This window comes from Vitis riparia, chromosome 8 (assembly GCF_004353265.1).
Source record: "Vitis riparia cultivar Riparia Gloire de Montpellier isolate 1030 chromosome 8, EGFV_Vit.rip_1.0, whole genome shotgun sequence".
Lineage (NCBI taxonomy): Eukaryota > Viridiplantae > Streptophyta > Magnoliopsida > Vitales > Vitaceae > Vitis > Vitis riparia.
The window spans coordinates 17,538,055-17,550,588 of NC_048438.1; the positions used below are offsets into that span (position 1 = coordinate 17,538,055).

General features: G+C 34.5%; 1 protein-coding gene across 2 annotated transcripts; it reads left to right on the top strand.

Annotated features, from left to right (window-relative positions):
• Positions 1–1,009: 1,009 nt before the first annotated feature.
• On the top strand, positions 1,010–12,271 carry LOC117920555 (uncharacterized protein At5g03900, chloroplastic). Of its 2 annotated transcripts, none has more exons than XM_034838165.1 (13): positions 1,010–1,544; positions 2,341–2,448; positions 2,544–2,644; positions 2,785–2,868; positions 4,126–4,198; positions 4,278–4,343; positions 6,411–6,500; positions 6,804–6,869; positions 8,299–8,441; positions 8,533–8,619; positions 8,716–8,779; positions 10,847–10,990; positions 11,951–12,271. In XM_034838165.1, the coding sequence occupies exons 1-13, from the start codon at positions 1,188–1,190 to the stop codon at positions 12,092–12,094; spliced, it is 1,527 nt and encodes a 508-aa protein (XP_034694056.1). In that variant the 5' UTR covers positions 1,010–1,187; the 3' UTR covers positions 12,095–12,271. The 2 variants fall into 2 exon arrangements, with proteins under 2 accessions (XP_034694056.1, XP_034694057.1); XM_034838166.1 differs by having other exon boundaries at positions 1,456–1,544; positions 2,328–2,448.
• The last annotated feature ends 263 nt before the right edge of the window (positions 12,272–12,534 follow it).

Consider the following 12,534-nt stretch of genomic DNA (forward strand, 5'->3'; position numbering starts at 1 on the left):
AAAACAAACACCACCCAAGATTATACTAGTCCGAATGGTGTATTTAGTTAAGGTTAGGATATGCATTTTTTGAACAGGTTTTGTTTTTTTTTTTTTTGCATGAGATATAAGTACATGACAGCACCAACATATTAGGATGTTTGACCTAAAAATATTGTTTACTTGAAAAATTAAAAAAGTAAAAGTAGATGTGATAGTGTTGAAGGCTTTATTTTTTATAATTAGATCATTTTTATAAGGGTAATATACAATGTACAATGCAATATTTTTTGTTTCAAAATAATTTTTTATATTTTGAAAATAATATTGAATTTGTTACTAACAATAATAACTTATTTTTTCATAACAAATTTTTTATATACAATTTTTTTTTTTTAAGATCCAAAAATTTTCGAATCTTGATAATACTTTCTTTTATAATATCCTTTTATCATTTTATTTTTAATTAACATAAACCAAGTCGAGGATGGTGCATCGTTTTCAGTTTAAGTGAGGGTATAATCGTCATTTCAATTAAAAATCCCTCAAAACCGTATCCTACTCCAGTCCTCATCGTGGTCGAGGAGAGAGGTAGAAAGAGATAAAGATAAGTTTTGACCAACAGAATAAAATATAATTTTTTTTTAATTTCAAATTTATTTTTGTTTAAAGGTTTTAGGTGAATTTTAATATTATTTAAAGGTTTTAGATGAATTTTGATATTATGGATGAAGATGATCAGATAATTTAGTTAGAATTAGAGAACGTTATTTGAGTTGACTCAAGAAATAATTGTTTAGTCGAAAATAGAATCCAGTGTACAAAATTACATCACCATAATAGACGCCTTGATCGGAAACAAAATACCAGAAACATCCTTGATGTCCAAATTCGAATTGCCAAGCCCCCACCAGGCCACAGTTTGAGCCACAAATTAATGGACAGAGTTGTAAATACACGTTAACGGCGTCCTCCACTCCTCCTTAGTCCTTCCACATCCCTGTGGGCAAGCTTGGAATCTTTCTTTCTTCCTTTCCAAAAACAGAAGATATTTAATAGAGAGAATAAAGGGGAGGCTGCAACCGAAAATTGGAGTCACTAGCGAAATCACTGACGGGAGCTATTAGGAAGAAGCTCTCTCCCACTATTCATGGCCAAAATTTAAAATTTTTGAAAATCCTTAAACTCTCGCTGAACTAGTAAATCTAATGGCCTCCATAGCCTCATGTTTCTGTTTAAAACCCTCCGTCGTGCTTAGACCTCCTAGTTTCCCTTCCAGATTTCAAGCCCCTGTTTTTTCTAGGAACTCCTGGAAATTTCACAATTCTAGGGTTTTCGTGCCTGTTGTCAGAGCGGGTCTTGATGTTGCTTCTGGAATTAGGCCTGGAGGCATTGTGGAGACTGATAAACTGCCCTCCGATGTACGGAAGCGTGCTATGGACGCCGTTGATGCATGTGGTGGTAGGGTTACTATTGGAGATGTGGCCAGCAAAGGTGGGCTTAAGTTGAATGAAGCTCAGAAGGCTTTGCAGGCCCTCGCTGCCGATACCAATGGTTTCTTGGAGGTAGTTATTTCGGATCCTATAGTTTTCGCCCTCTGTTTGGTCGCTGCGAAAATTTAGTAAAGGAAAAGCAAGCACATTTTGATTTTTACTTTATATTTTAGTCTCGAACTTCTAGTTCTTTCAAAGAAGGAAAAAGAGAAGGGGATGCTTATTGCTTTTATATGTTTATTTATTCTCGTTGATTTCATTTGTTTTCCTTATTCAAATTTTTTTGCCAGAAAATAACCTCTTATATATCTTTTCCAAAATCCATCTTTATCTTTTTGCCCTTTTCCTTGAAAAAAAGGGATCGCTGTTTGATAATCCAAAAATGGAGTTTATTACTCATCGCTGGCTCTGGCACTCTCCGTGTTTTCAACTACCAAACCAAAGTCACAAGTTTGTCCTCATAAGCTGAATGATGAATGAATTTATCACATCAGAAGCCAGGTGCTTTCAGAGCTACAAATGCAACACTAATCATTTTCTGAATTGAAAGAAACAAGCTTTCATATTTTTTTGGACCTGGAGAAGGCTGAGCTCTCTTCAGTAAATGGACAAAAACGTTGTATAGATTACATTTTTCTCCAACGTCCATATTTCTGCCAATTGGAAGCATATTCTCTAAAAATTCATGATTTATAGGGAAAATTTCGCACCTGCTTTTATTCTATGATTTGAGAATCAAATAACCAATTTTCACATGTTAGCACTTCTTGTTTCTGTAGAATTTCAATTTGAAAGATACAGTTTGTTCATTGGCTCTTTGAAGTTCTTGATTTCGTGAGTGCAATCGTTTTCAAGATGGTTTGAACAGGTTTCAGATGAAGGGGATGTTCTTTATGTTTTCCCAAAGGATTATCGCTCAAAACTTGCTACCAAGTCTTTTAGGATAAAACTTGAGCCTTTTGTTGAAAAAGCGAAGGTATTGATTTCTCATTATGTTTCTTGTTGAAATAGTAAATGCAAATTCATAAAGGTTGTGTCTGACCAAAATGTGATGCTATCAATCTTTGACAGTCAGCAGCTGAGTATTTAGTAAGAGTTTCCTTTGGGACAGCACTAATTGCTTCAATTGTTCTTGTTTATACGACAATTATTGCACTCCTCTCAAGTAGAAGGTATCTGTTGAACGCGATTCATCAAATTTTTGCAAGTTCTTGTTCTTGTTTGAATTTTTATTTTCATTAATCACCTTTGTAGTGGCAACACAATGACAATTGAATTGCACCTATGTCTTTTCATTTTTGTTGTGCAACAGTGATGAAGATAATCGTGGAAGACGTGGAGGCAGATCTTATGATTCGGGTTTCACTTTTTACTTAAATCCAGCTGATTTGTTTTGGTAATATTTCTGAACTGGCATAATATTTATTGTTGTTTTGAAACACATGACATGGATTGAACCAAAGTGAGGAATGGGTTTACCACTTTATAAAGAATGAAGATGCTAATGCCCAAGGTCTTTATGGGTATATATCCAGATGAGCCTTAATCCTATAATTTCTTCCTTACATATTGCTACGGTAGCCTTTTCCATGCCCAATGCTTCTAATGCTCTAATTGGTTTGTCAAATTAGAATTGAATCGAGGTGCAATTCTAATTAAAGTTTGTCAATAGAGAATTTGGAATTTAAATTGGCAACTGGGGGAAAGAAGGGATAAGGATGTTTTGATCGCTTAGAATATTAATATATTTCAGTTTTCTGAGAATAAATGTACTAGGAATTTTGGGCTGATTAGCAAGTGATTGAAAAATTTCCTGTTCTATATGCACAGGGTTATTCAAGAAGAGCAAAGTAAATGAATCATGATGACCAGTGGGGGAGGGTTTATGAATTATAAACGCATCCATGCACACCCAACTATCAACTATGTCTTAATCCTTGCTACTTTGGCGCATCTACATGAATCCTATTTACAGTTTCAAGAGTGTATTAATAGAACCTATTGACATTGAATTATATTTGCAGTGTTGGTAAAAAACTATCTTTCTCAGTCTATATTTGGCCTGCCTCTTGTGGGTCCATCCCAAACATGAACTCTGACATTGATTTCCTAAACCACTTTTAAAATGCTTGGTTTGCAATGGAGTCTTCAATTTGAACCTAGGTCCTGGTTGGACACATGCATGATTAATAGGCATAATGCCCCTCCCTTCTCAGACTAAACCTGGGCTTTTGCCACCCTAGGCATGAGTAATGTTATCCGTATCAACTCAGTCCCAGAAAAAAAAAATAGGGAGGTGATGATTATTTGGGAATTTGAAGATGCATTTTACCTATTTATGAGGCTCTTTAACACATGTATGTTCTGAAATGTAAACCTGTTATTGGCACAAATTTTCATTTCTTTTTATTTTTTTAATTTTTCATATGAGGAGAAAAAAAATACTCTTCTTGTTCTTTGTACAATAAAACATGAAACATTCTCTACTCTATCCCATATGAACTGGACAACTATTCTCCTGTAGTGTTACAACAGTTCTCATTATGAACTGACAGACTATTACTTTTATGAAGCTGATGTTGATATCTTGAAATGTGGAAGAAACTTGAGGTAACCACACAATTAGTTGATCTAACATAAATATTCATTATAGGTACTGGGATCCATATTACTATAGGAGGCGACGAATACAGAAAGAAGATGATGGGATGAACTTCATAGAATCTGTATGTTAAAAAAACTGAATTATGTCTTATGTTTATTGGTTTTGAAACAAATTGAACTTGATGAATAACTTGTATGTAGGTTTTCTCATTCGTATTTGGGGATGGTGATCCAAATCAAGGAATTGAAGACGAGAGGTGGAAGTTGGTAATACTTGAGCACTGAGTTCAGTGGTCCGTTACTTTCAATGTTTTTTTTTCACCCATTGTTGTAACTTTTTTTATAAAACCTCCTTTCAGTAATTTTCTGCTTTTTAAAAGATGCATTATTTTGATTTTCAGCTCACATAGTTTCAAATTATTTTTTGTGAAGGTAAAAAAAAAAATTATTTTTCAAATTTTCATGCAATTAGTTCATCTCTTTCACTAAGTTGATGTTTATATCCCAGAATCCTTTGTTTATTGACATTTTATGATATTGATTTTGCACGTACCTTAGTGAAACCTATACTGCACTATGAATGCTACTGGAGTCACAAAACAAATTGCTTATGGAAATTTTCTGTAAAAGGGACTTTCATGAGGTAGAATTTTGTCATATCAGTCCTGTGCATTGTCTTGTGTTTCACTTTCATCACCTTTAAAAGGTACCAAGAAAGGAAGAGTTTACAAAAAGACAGAATTACTAGTTTTTATTCTGTGCAATACACTGGAACTCCAAGACACTGGTGGATATCTTTTTCCATCAAAAAGTGATGGAAAAAAAGTAAGGGATGTAATAAAAGACAATAGCAGGATAATTTTATGCAATGGCAATGCACTGGAAAAGCCTGAAGCACTGAAGTACACTGTATGCTTGATCTAGTAAATACGATCCATCAGATGGCTGCCCTGGATTCTCTTTAGCTGCTGAACTGGCAAGGTTTTACACTTTTAATAGTAATCCATGTTGCATGGTCTGGTGCTGGTGTAAGCTACAAGTATGCATTTAGGTGTCTAATTCTTTACTGCTGCACATTGTAGGATGCACTTGTAGACACGTGGATATGATATAATTAAAGGAAAATAGAAAGAAAAGTCAATTAAATATTAATAAAAAGCTAAACTATCCTTCTTTTCTCTTTTATTTCTATCTTTTTTTTTTTCTTATCCCTAAATACTTTTATAAAAGTTCAAACCTAGTAAACCCTCCTTTTCAATGTAATCGTCTGCTAAAGAAGTTGAAAGTAAAAAAAGTAAATCAATGAAAATCAAATTGTACAATTATTCAACTAGAATCCCATACCTACACTCATGTCATGTTGTGTGGACATGAGAGATCATATGTAGTAACTTGATCATATTTGCCTAAGCTTCACAATAAAGGAGAGCCAAACCAAGAAAAAGCTTGATATCTCATGTAGGCTAAGGAAAGTATCTCTTCTTCTTTCAAAAGTTGTTTTAAAGGGAGACTTATTACTTAAGAATGATGATTGATAGGAATAATGCATCAATATATTAATCTTTATTTTCACACTCTTGCTCTAACCATTTCCTTGGGAAAGTTTAGGAAATTACCCTTGGAAATGAAAATAAGTTGAAATAAGTTCCGGAGTTGCCATAATAAGAATTGGTGGGGTTTCAACTGAAAAGAAAGAAGTGTTTGTTAGATTGAGATGGAAAATGCAAAAATAGAAAAAATGGGTCTTGGTCCTATATATATACTAAAATACATTTTTGCTTATTCAGCAAGCAAAGTTGGAACTGAATTATTCTAGATCGTATCAGCGAAATGGTAATTATATGTTTCAATATCATTCACCATCAATTTCATTATTCGTTCCTTAGTTTTCAGGTTCCATATCAAAAAAAAAAAAAAAAAGAATAAAAGAAAAAATCCTTAGTTTTGGGGTTCAGACTTGCCTCAAACTTTGGTATACTTTGAATGATCACTTATTCATTTAAATTAATACTTTCACCCCAATGTGTTTGGTTGCGAAGGATCAACTGCCTTCAGTCGTATGCTATGAAACAATGTAAGATTCCTCATTTCACTTATTCTGGATTTTGGATGTCAGAAGACCACAGTGGTCGTGGACCAATGTGATGTCAATGCAAGTCCTTCCTTGATAGGTTCCCTACCTCCGACTTGTTTTCTTGATTTTCATTGAAACTTATGACTAACCTCTGATTGAAACTTAGAACTAACTTCTCAATTATTTTGCTATGGGTCAACGATTGATTTTTGTGGCAATGTAATGATGATATAGTTATTTTCCTTGATTTGTTGTTGCAGATTGGGCAATACATATCTTCCAATGGTGGTGTTGTTACAGCTGAAGAACTTGCTCCATATCTTGATTTAGAGACTGCTGACAACAATCTAGTATGTTCATGTTTAATGTAGTCTAGTTTGTCTAAAAACCCCAGTCTGATGTTTTGCTTCAGAATTTGGAAATTTATTTGTGCTAACTTCTCATTGGGAATACACATCAGTCCACATTATTTCTACTCCTTAATCAGTCACAGAACTTCTCATTGACTAATTGAAAATTTGGTAGTATTAAAAGACAAAAAAAAATTCTTACACTGTAGTAATGTCTTTTCTTTTTAATCTCTTATTCTGCTAATACACATTCTCTCTCTCTCTCTCTCTCTCTCTCTCTCTTTTTTTTCTTTTTTCTTATAGGTTGATGAATCATACATCTTACCTGTGCTTTTGCGGTTTGAAGGGCAGCCAGAAGTGGATGAGGAGGTGTGTTCAAATAATGTATCTAGAAAAATGCAACTGAGTTTTCTGATCAAAAAAAAAAAAAAAATGCTACTGAGTTTCTCTTTTTTTGGATAATTGTGTTCATTTGATCTTGTTTTGCGGATGGCCTTTTCTGATCTCTCAGTTAAAGGCTGTGTTTATCTGAGAATGTTTTAGTAGGATTGAAGGACACTAATGAATAAATTAGAAGCTCTGGATCAAATTATTTGTAAAAAGAAAGACATTTTGTCATGCCAAAGTTTATATTTTAACATGTCAGATCAAATCTGCTTCTAAGAAAATACTATCATCTGTATGCACAAACATGGATAGAGAATGTAGACGTTTTCTTTGATAAGGAGAATATTACAATTTAACGCAAACTAAACAGACCAGTAATTATGAGTAAAAAGTAGATTTATTAAAATAAATAAATAAATGTCATATTTAAGAGGAGCATGTGCTCATTTAGTTACAAGTTTAAAGAGTATTGTCAAATATCATTTATACAACTGATGTCATACTTGAACTCAATATAGTGAAATCTCAATCTATATGCCCTTAGCCAGGTATAGCAGTGCAGTACTTTTATGAATAATTCAGAGCATAACCTTTTTTTATGAGAATAATTCAGAGCATAACCTCAGAAGTGCTGTTTTGGAAGCTAACCTCATTCAGGTATATGCTGACCCTGTCAAAGAGAAATAAACACATAATCATCCAGGACACTTGAAATGATACCACAAAACTAGGGCTTAATTAGACAACCGTTTATCATCTATCTATTTCATTTAGAATATCTTGTTGCTTTAGCTCAGAGATTCTCCTTTTCTTTTTCATGCCTACCTATAACAGAGAATCCACTTAAAATATGCTGCTTTGTTTGTGGATATTTGGGAAAAACATTCATAAACAATCTTCGGTCCAGATAATTCTTGTAGCAGTTTTCTCCTAATAAGTTTTTTGGTCTTCTACCAAAAAGAAATTGATGTTCGTTTTAAACTTCCGTAAACCTTACTAAATTCCACTTAAGAAAAATTGTGAGGGTTGTGATATCAAAAGACAAATCAAGTGTCCTCATCCTGAATTTCTCTATGGGTATTTTCTTATATTTTTTGTTCATGGTGGTAAAACGAGTCTTGAAGAATGTCACTTGTCGTCACAATCAGCTGGTAGATCATTGTAAATCTATGAAACTATGATATTACATTTAATTTTATTTTTATTTTTTGTATTAGCCTTATATCATGAATGACACTTCTTCTCTGGGATGAAATTGCTGAAGATTATGATATCTTCAGATAATCTTTAGCAATTTCATCCCAGAGAAATTTCTATCTTCAGCACTTCTTCTTGCCTATAAAAGAAAATGATATCTGCTGCTCATGGTACTTATCGACTTTTATTTACATAATCTGATATGTTTGTGCAGGGAAATATTCTCTATCGTTTTCCATCACTGCAACGTACAGCTTCATCACAGAGATCTGGAAGGAAGGAATACGTTGGGAAAAGGTGGACTGATTGGGTTGGAGGGGTTGAGAAGTTCTTCAAGGAGAAGAAATGGCAATTCAGGTTTTTAATTTAATTTTTTCTAGTGATGTTAATGCAGGTAAGTTCTCTTCTATGATTAAGTTTCCCAATATGATTGGCTTCTTTCTTGCAGTAAAACTAGCAATTCAGAGAGGGCAATGGTCATTGGATTGGGTGGGCTTAATCTATTTGGAGTTATTATACTGGGTACTATGCTAAAGTAAGGTTCTATTACCGTCCCTTATTGTTCTGTGTGTGCTTCTTTTATTTCATTTTTTTTATGTTGCTTACATTGCTATTGTGTTCTTACCTGAAGGAATGTTGCAGTTACACCGAGTGGATTCATTACATTTGTTTCTGACATATTTCCTCTACTTCAGGTGTGATTTGATGCTACACTTTCCAAATAAATAAGCTGTTTTCTGTGATCTAGGGAATATTATTATAAATTTGCTTCCGATGTGCTGCCTCAAAGTTTAGTAATCACATTTACCTGCCTGATTGTGGGGATGTGAGTATTATGTTTTCTTAGAGAAAACCAAGTAAAGGAAAATGGGCTGGCAGAAAGAACACAAATATTTCCTTTGATGGATTCCCTAGAAATGACTTTAGAGGAGATAGTTGTCTTATTCACAATGTGAGAGGGTCTCATTGTTCCAATAGCCATTCCCTAGTTCCCCATTTCAATTCATGCTCATGAGCTCCACCATAAGATTTCAAGGGTCAAAGAGGCCTGAGTAACTTTACAAAAGGACACAGTCTCTGCTCTGACTTCTTACATGCCATGCATTGTGTGAACCATCATCATAGGGCACCATGGACCAGTCGATTGATAGGCAGTAAGATTGGGGCTGAAGCGTTTCTTCTTTGAAGTTGTCTCCTCTTATCAAGTGGCAGACTTCTTGGCAAATACTGGGAAACTGTAATTTTGCCAGTGCATACGTGGTGTCTTTGCCAAAGCTTTAGTGGACGATACTAGGGGCAGTGGGTGCCTCATGTTGTCCTCTTTTTCCATTTTTTCTGATGAACTTCTGCCTTCTCAACAATATGTACATACATATATATATAACATAAAATAAATTGGGGAAAAACAAAGATACTTCTATTGCTAAAGGACCATAAGAAAGTTCAAGTGAGATGAAAGTAATAAATATTTCTTGTTTATTTTTTATGAGAAATTAACTATTCATTGATATCAATAATATTCTTATTTGCCTATAAAAAAAACTATTCATTAATGTCAATTTTAGAATGAGAAATCCTTCCAAAATACAAAGGATGATCAAAAGTGAAAACCCAACAAGCGCTGCAAAATAACTATACTGAACAAGTATGAGACAGGAATATAAACAAAATATGCAACAATGTACAACTTAAGGGGAGGGAAAATCCCCTACAAAAGAAACCATCTGCTTAGCTCTGTGTTTAACTAAACAATCAGCAATCTCGTTCACTGAATGAGGGGACCAAGGGAAGGAACAATCCAAGCAGCTTGCTAGACCTAGGATTTGACATATCATATTTCCAATGATCTCTCTGCAACTTAGACATACATGAGATCGCTATAGCAAAATCTCTTTCCACCAAAAAATTGGATAGATTCAAAGCCTTAGCTTGCAAACACAGTAAAATTATCCAGACTGATTGTGTGGTAGATTCCTTGCACTTTTCCCCTTATGACACTTTAATATGCATTCTTTATTATTTATAAAAAAATGGTATAGTGGATTACAGGTATATTTGTGTTTTAATGGCAGCTGAAAAAAAAAAAAAAAAAAAAAGCACGGATACATTTCCAATCCTTTGATCACTTTAAAGGTGAACATCTCCAGTAATGCTGCATTGTTACTTGCCATTTAATCTAAGTTAGGCAACTAAGGTTGGTTGTTAATGATAGCAACAAACTCATTGATGCTGTTGTTTGGAGGTTTGAGATCTAGGATTACATCTTTTACTTGTGGCAATTGGTTCATTCAGAAATGGAATCTGTGGTTAGTCTTTTCTACTCTTTAGATTTATTACCCTTGAATGCTGAAGAATAAGTCTGTCTTGTTGGTTTTAGAACAAATAGTTGATACATTCAAAAGTTCTCACAGTTATGTGCTTGCTGCTCATGCCCTTGAGACCTTACTCAAGTGGCAAGGGATTGGGGTGGAGATATGGGAGGTTTCAGGTTCTGAGTCCCAACAGGACCAATATTTTCAGGATTTTAAAAAATGTTACCTAAAAAAAAAAAAATCAAAACCAGAAACGAAAACAAAAAGGGCTGCTGCTAATCTGATCTCCAAGTAATTGGGTCATTGACTGGAAGAACCTTATTCTGTTGACAGTTTTTAACTACAGTTTGTGGTTGTTAAGCATTGCCTATTTTTTAGATTATTTGTTCATGTTTTTAAGTATTGGTTAACCTCGCTTCTATCTATTTATTTATAACATAAACTTTGCAGATCTATGCAGGTTCTTTTTTTGCAATTCCTTTGACCCGGTGGTTCCTCATTCGCAATAAAAATGCTAAAATTGAGAAAAGGAACCTAGCAAGAGAACTCCGTGCTCGGGCCCTTGAATTACCAGATCTTTCCCTAAGACGAAAGGTATTTGTTTAAGTGCTTATTCTATGTTTTAGTTATGGTCTTGTGGTTAATTCCAATTGTGGTCTGAAATTTATTAGTTAGTTGCTTGTTTGACCTTCTCCCCTTCCTCCCCACCCCTCCACAAACACACACACCAAAGAAAAAAACAAAAAAAGAGGTATTTGTTCTATGTTTTTTTTCCTTAATGGGATCCCCAAATTTCAGTTGAAAACAGACACTAAATTTTCATACTTCAAAACTGGCTTTTGGCTGCCAAAAGTAGTTGATTTTGTAACCATTTCATGCTTATATTGTACAGTAAAAACTAGGTGCATTTTGATTATTTTTATTCTAGAAAAGTTATGTGGTTGTTATCTTATGGAGGATGCAACTTGGTTCCAGGCAACCCAAGAACCATGATAAACTCCTCTTGGGTTGGTTTCTCTCAATTCTTATGCTTAACTTGGTGCTGCTTTGGGTTAAAGGATTTGAAATTTTGATTGAATTTTCTTTGAATCTTGGTTCATTGATAGGTTTAAACAACTGAAACAGAAACTAGCCTACAAACTTTTGGGGCCTTTATTTCTATGACTGGCTTGTGAATCAAACTTTTGTTCTTTTAATATGCACTTGTCCACAGGGGATTAACTAAATGGTAATTGATTCTTGGTGAGACTTGAGAGGATTTATCATGTATGAAGCTTTTGTATTAATTCTATACATGTCACAAATTGAGGCTTTTGTACCCCTTTTATAATGTTACACCGATCAAGGTTTGTGGACCTTCCACAATGATGATATACTGCTACCTTAATTCACTTTAATCTTTCATGTGTCTAGCTGTTCAATTTTTGGTCTTTCATTGTAGCTGTTTGTCTTGCCTTTGCATTTTGTTTTTCCCTGAAGAAGCTTAATCCACCGTAGATAAGCTTCCTTCTTTGAGGGATAATTAATTCATCTCTGTCACTGTTTATCTGTCAGCTTCTGAGTGCTCGGAACATGGCTCAGAGAACGGTCATTGGGCAGGATAGGATTGTCTATAGCACTGACAGGGACTTGTTTGAGCAAGACTATGATACCCAAGATTGGGATCAAAGATTCCGTGAGATTGAGAAGTCAGATTGAGAAGGGAGCTAGGACAGCAAATTTTACCTTTTGGCTATTGGTGAATACAGTAGAAACCAGAGAAGCCACCATATATTATGACTGTAATCGATATTTGATGACCACAAATGTATATGCGTTTGTAATTTGAATTTTTGTTTTTCTTATTGGAGGAATCCCATTATTGAAGTTGAAGCGCGTACTCTGTTTCCACTTAGACCTCTTCCTGCCTCAGCCAGGCTCAGAGCATTTGACAAATACAGGTATCCAGAAGCAGTTAATTTGATATTGTGGCTGCCCCATGAACAGAAGAGCTCGAGTAGCAGGTGCCCCTCGCTCTCACATCTAAATCCTGGCTTTTCTTAAAACGCCTGATAGCTCGGGGACCCTATTCATCTCATCATTTTCTGGGTACTTATACTTGGGTGTGCTAATATCTGGTCTAGTGACTTCGGCCCTAT

Bases quoted from the DNA above. Each gene is read 5' to 3' on its own strand.
- LOC117920555 (XM_034838165.1), top strand. From the start codon at position 1,188: ATGGCCTCCATAGCCTCATGTTTCTGTTTAAAACCCTCCGTCGTGCTT. The intron at 8,780-10,846 runs GTGTGATTTGAT...TAAACTTTGCAG, and splicing joins ACATATTTCCTCTACTTCAG to ATCTATGCAGGTTCTTTTTT. The intron at 10,991-11,950 runs GTATTTGTTTAA...TTTATCTGTCAG, and splicing joins ATCTTTCCCTAAGACGAAAG to CTTCTGAGTGCTCGGAACAT.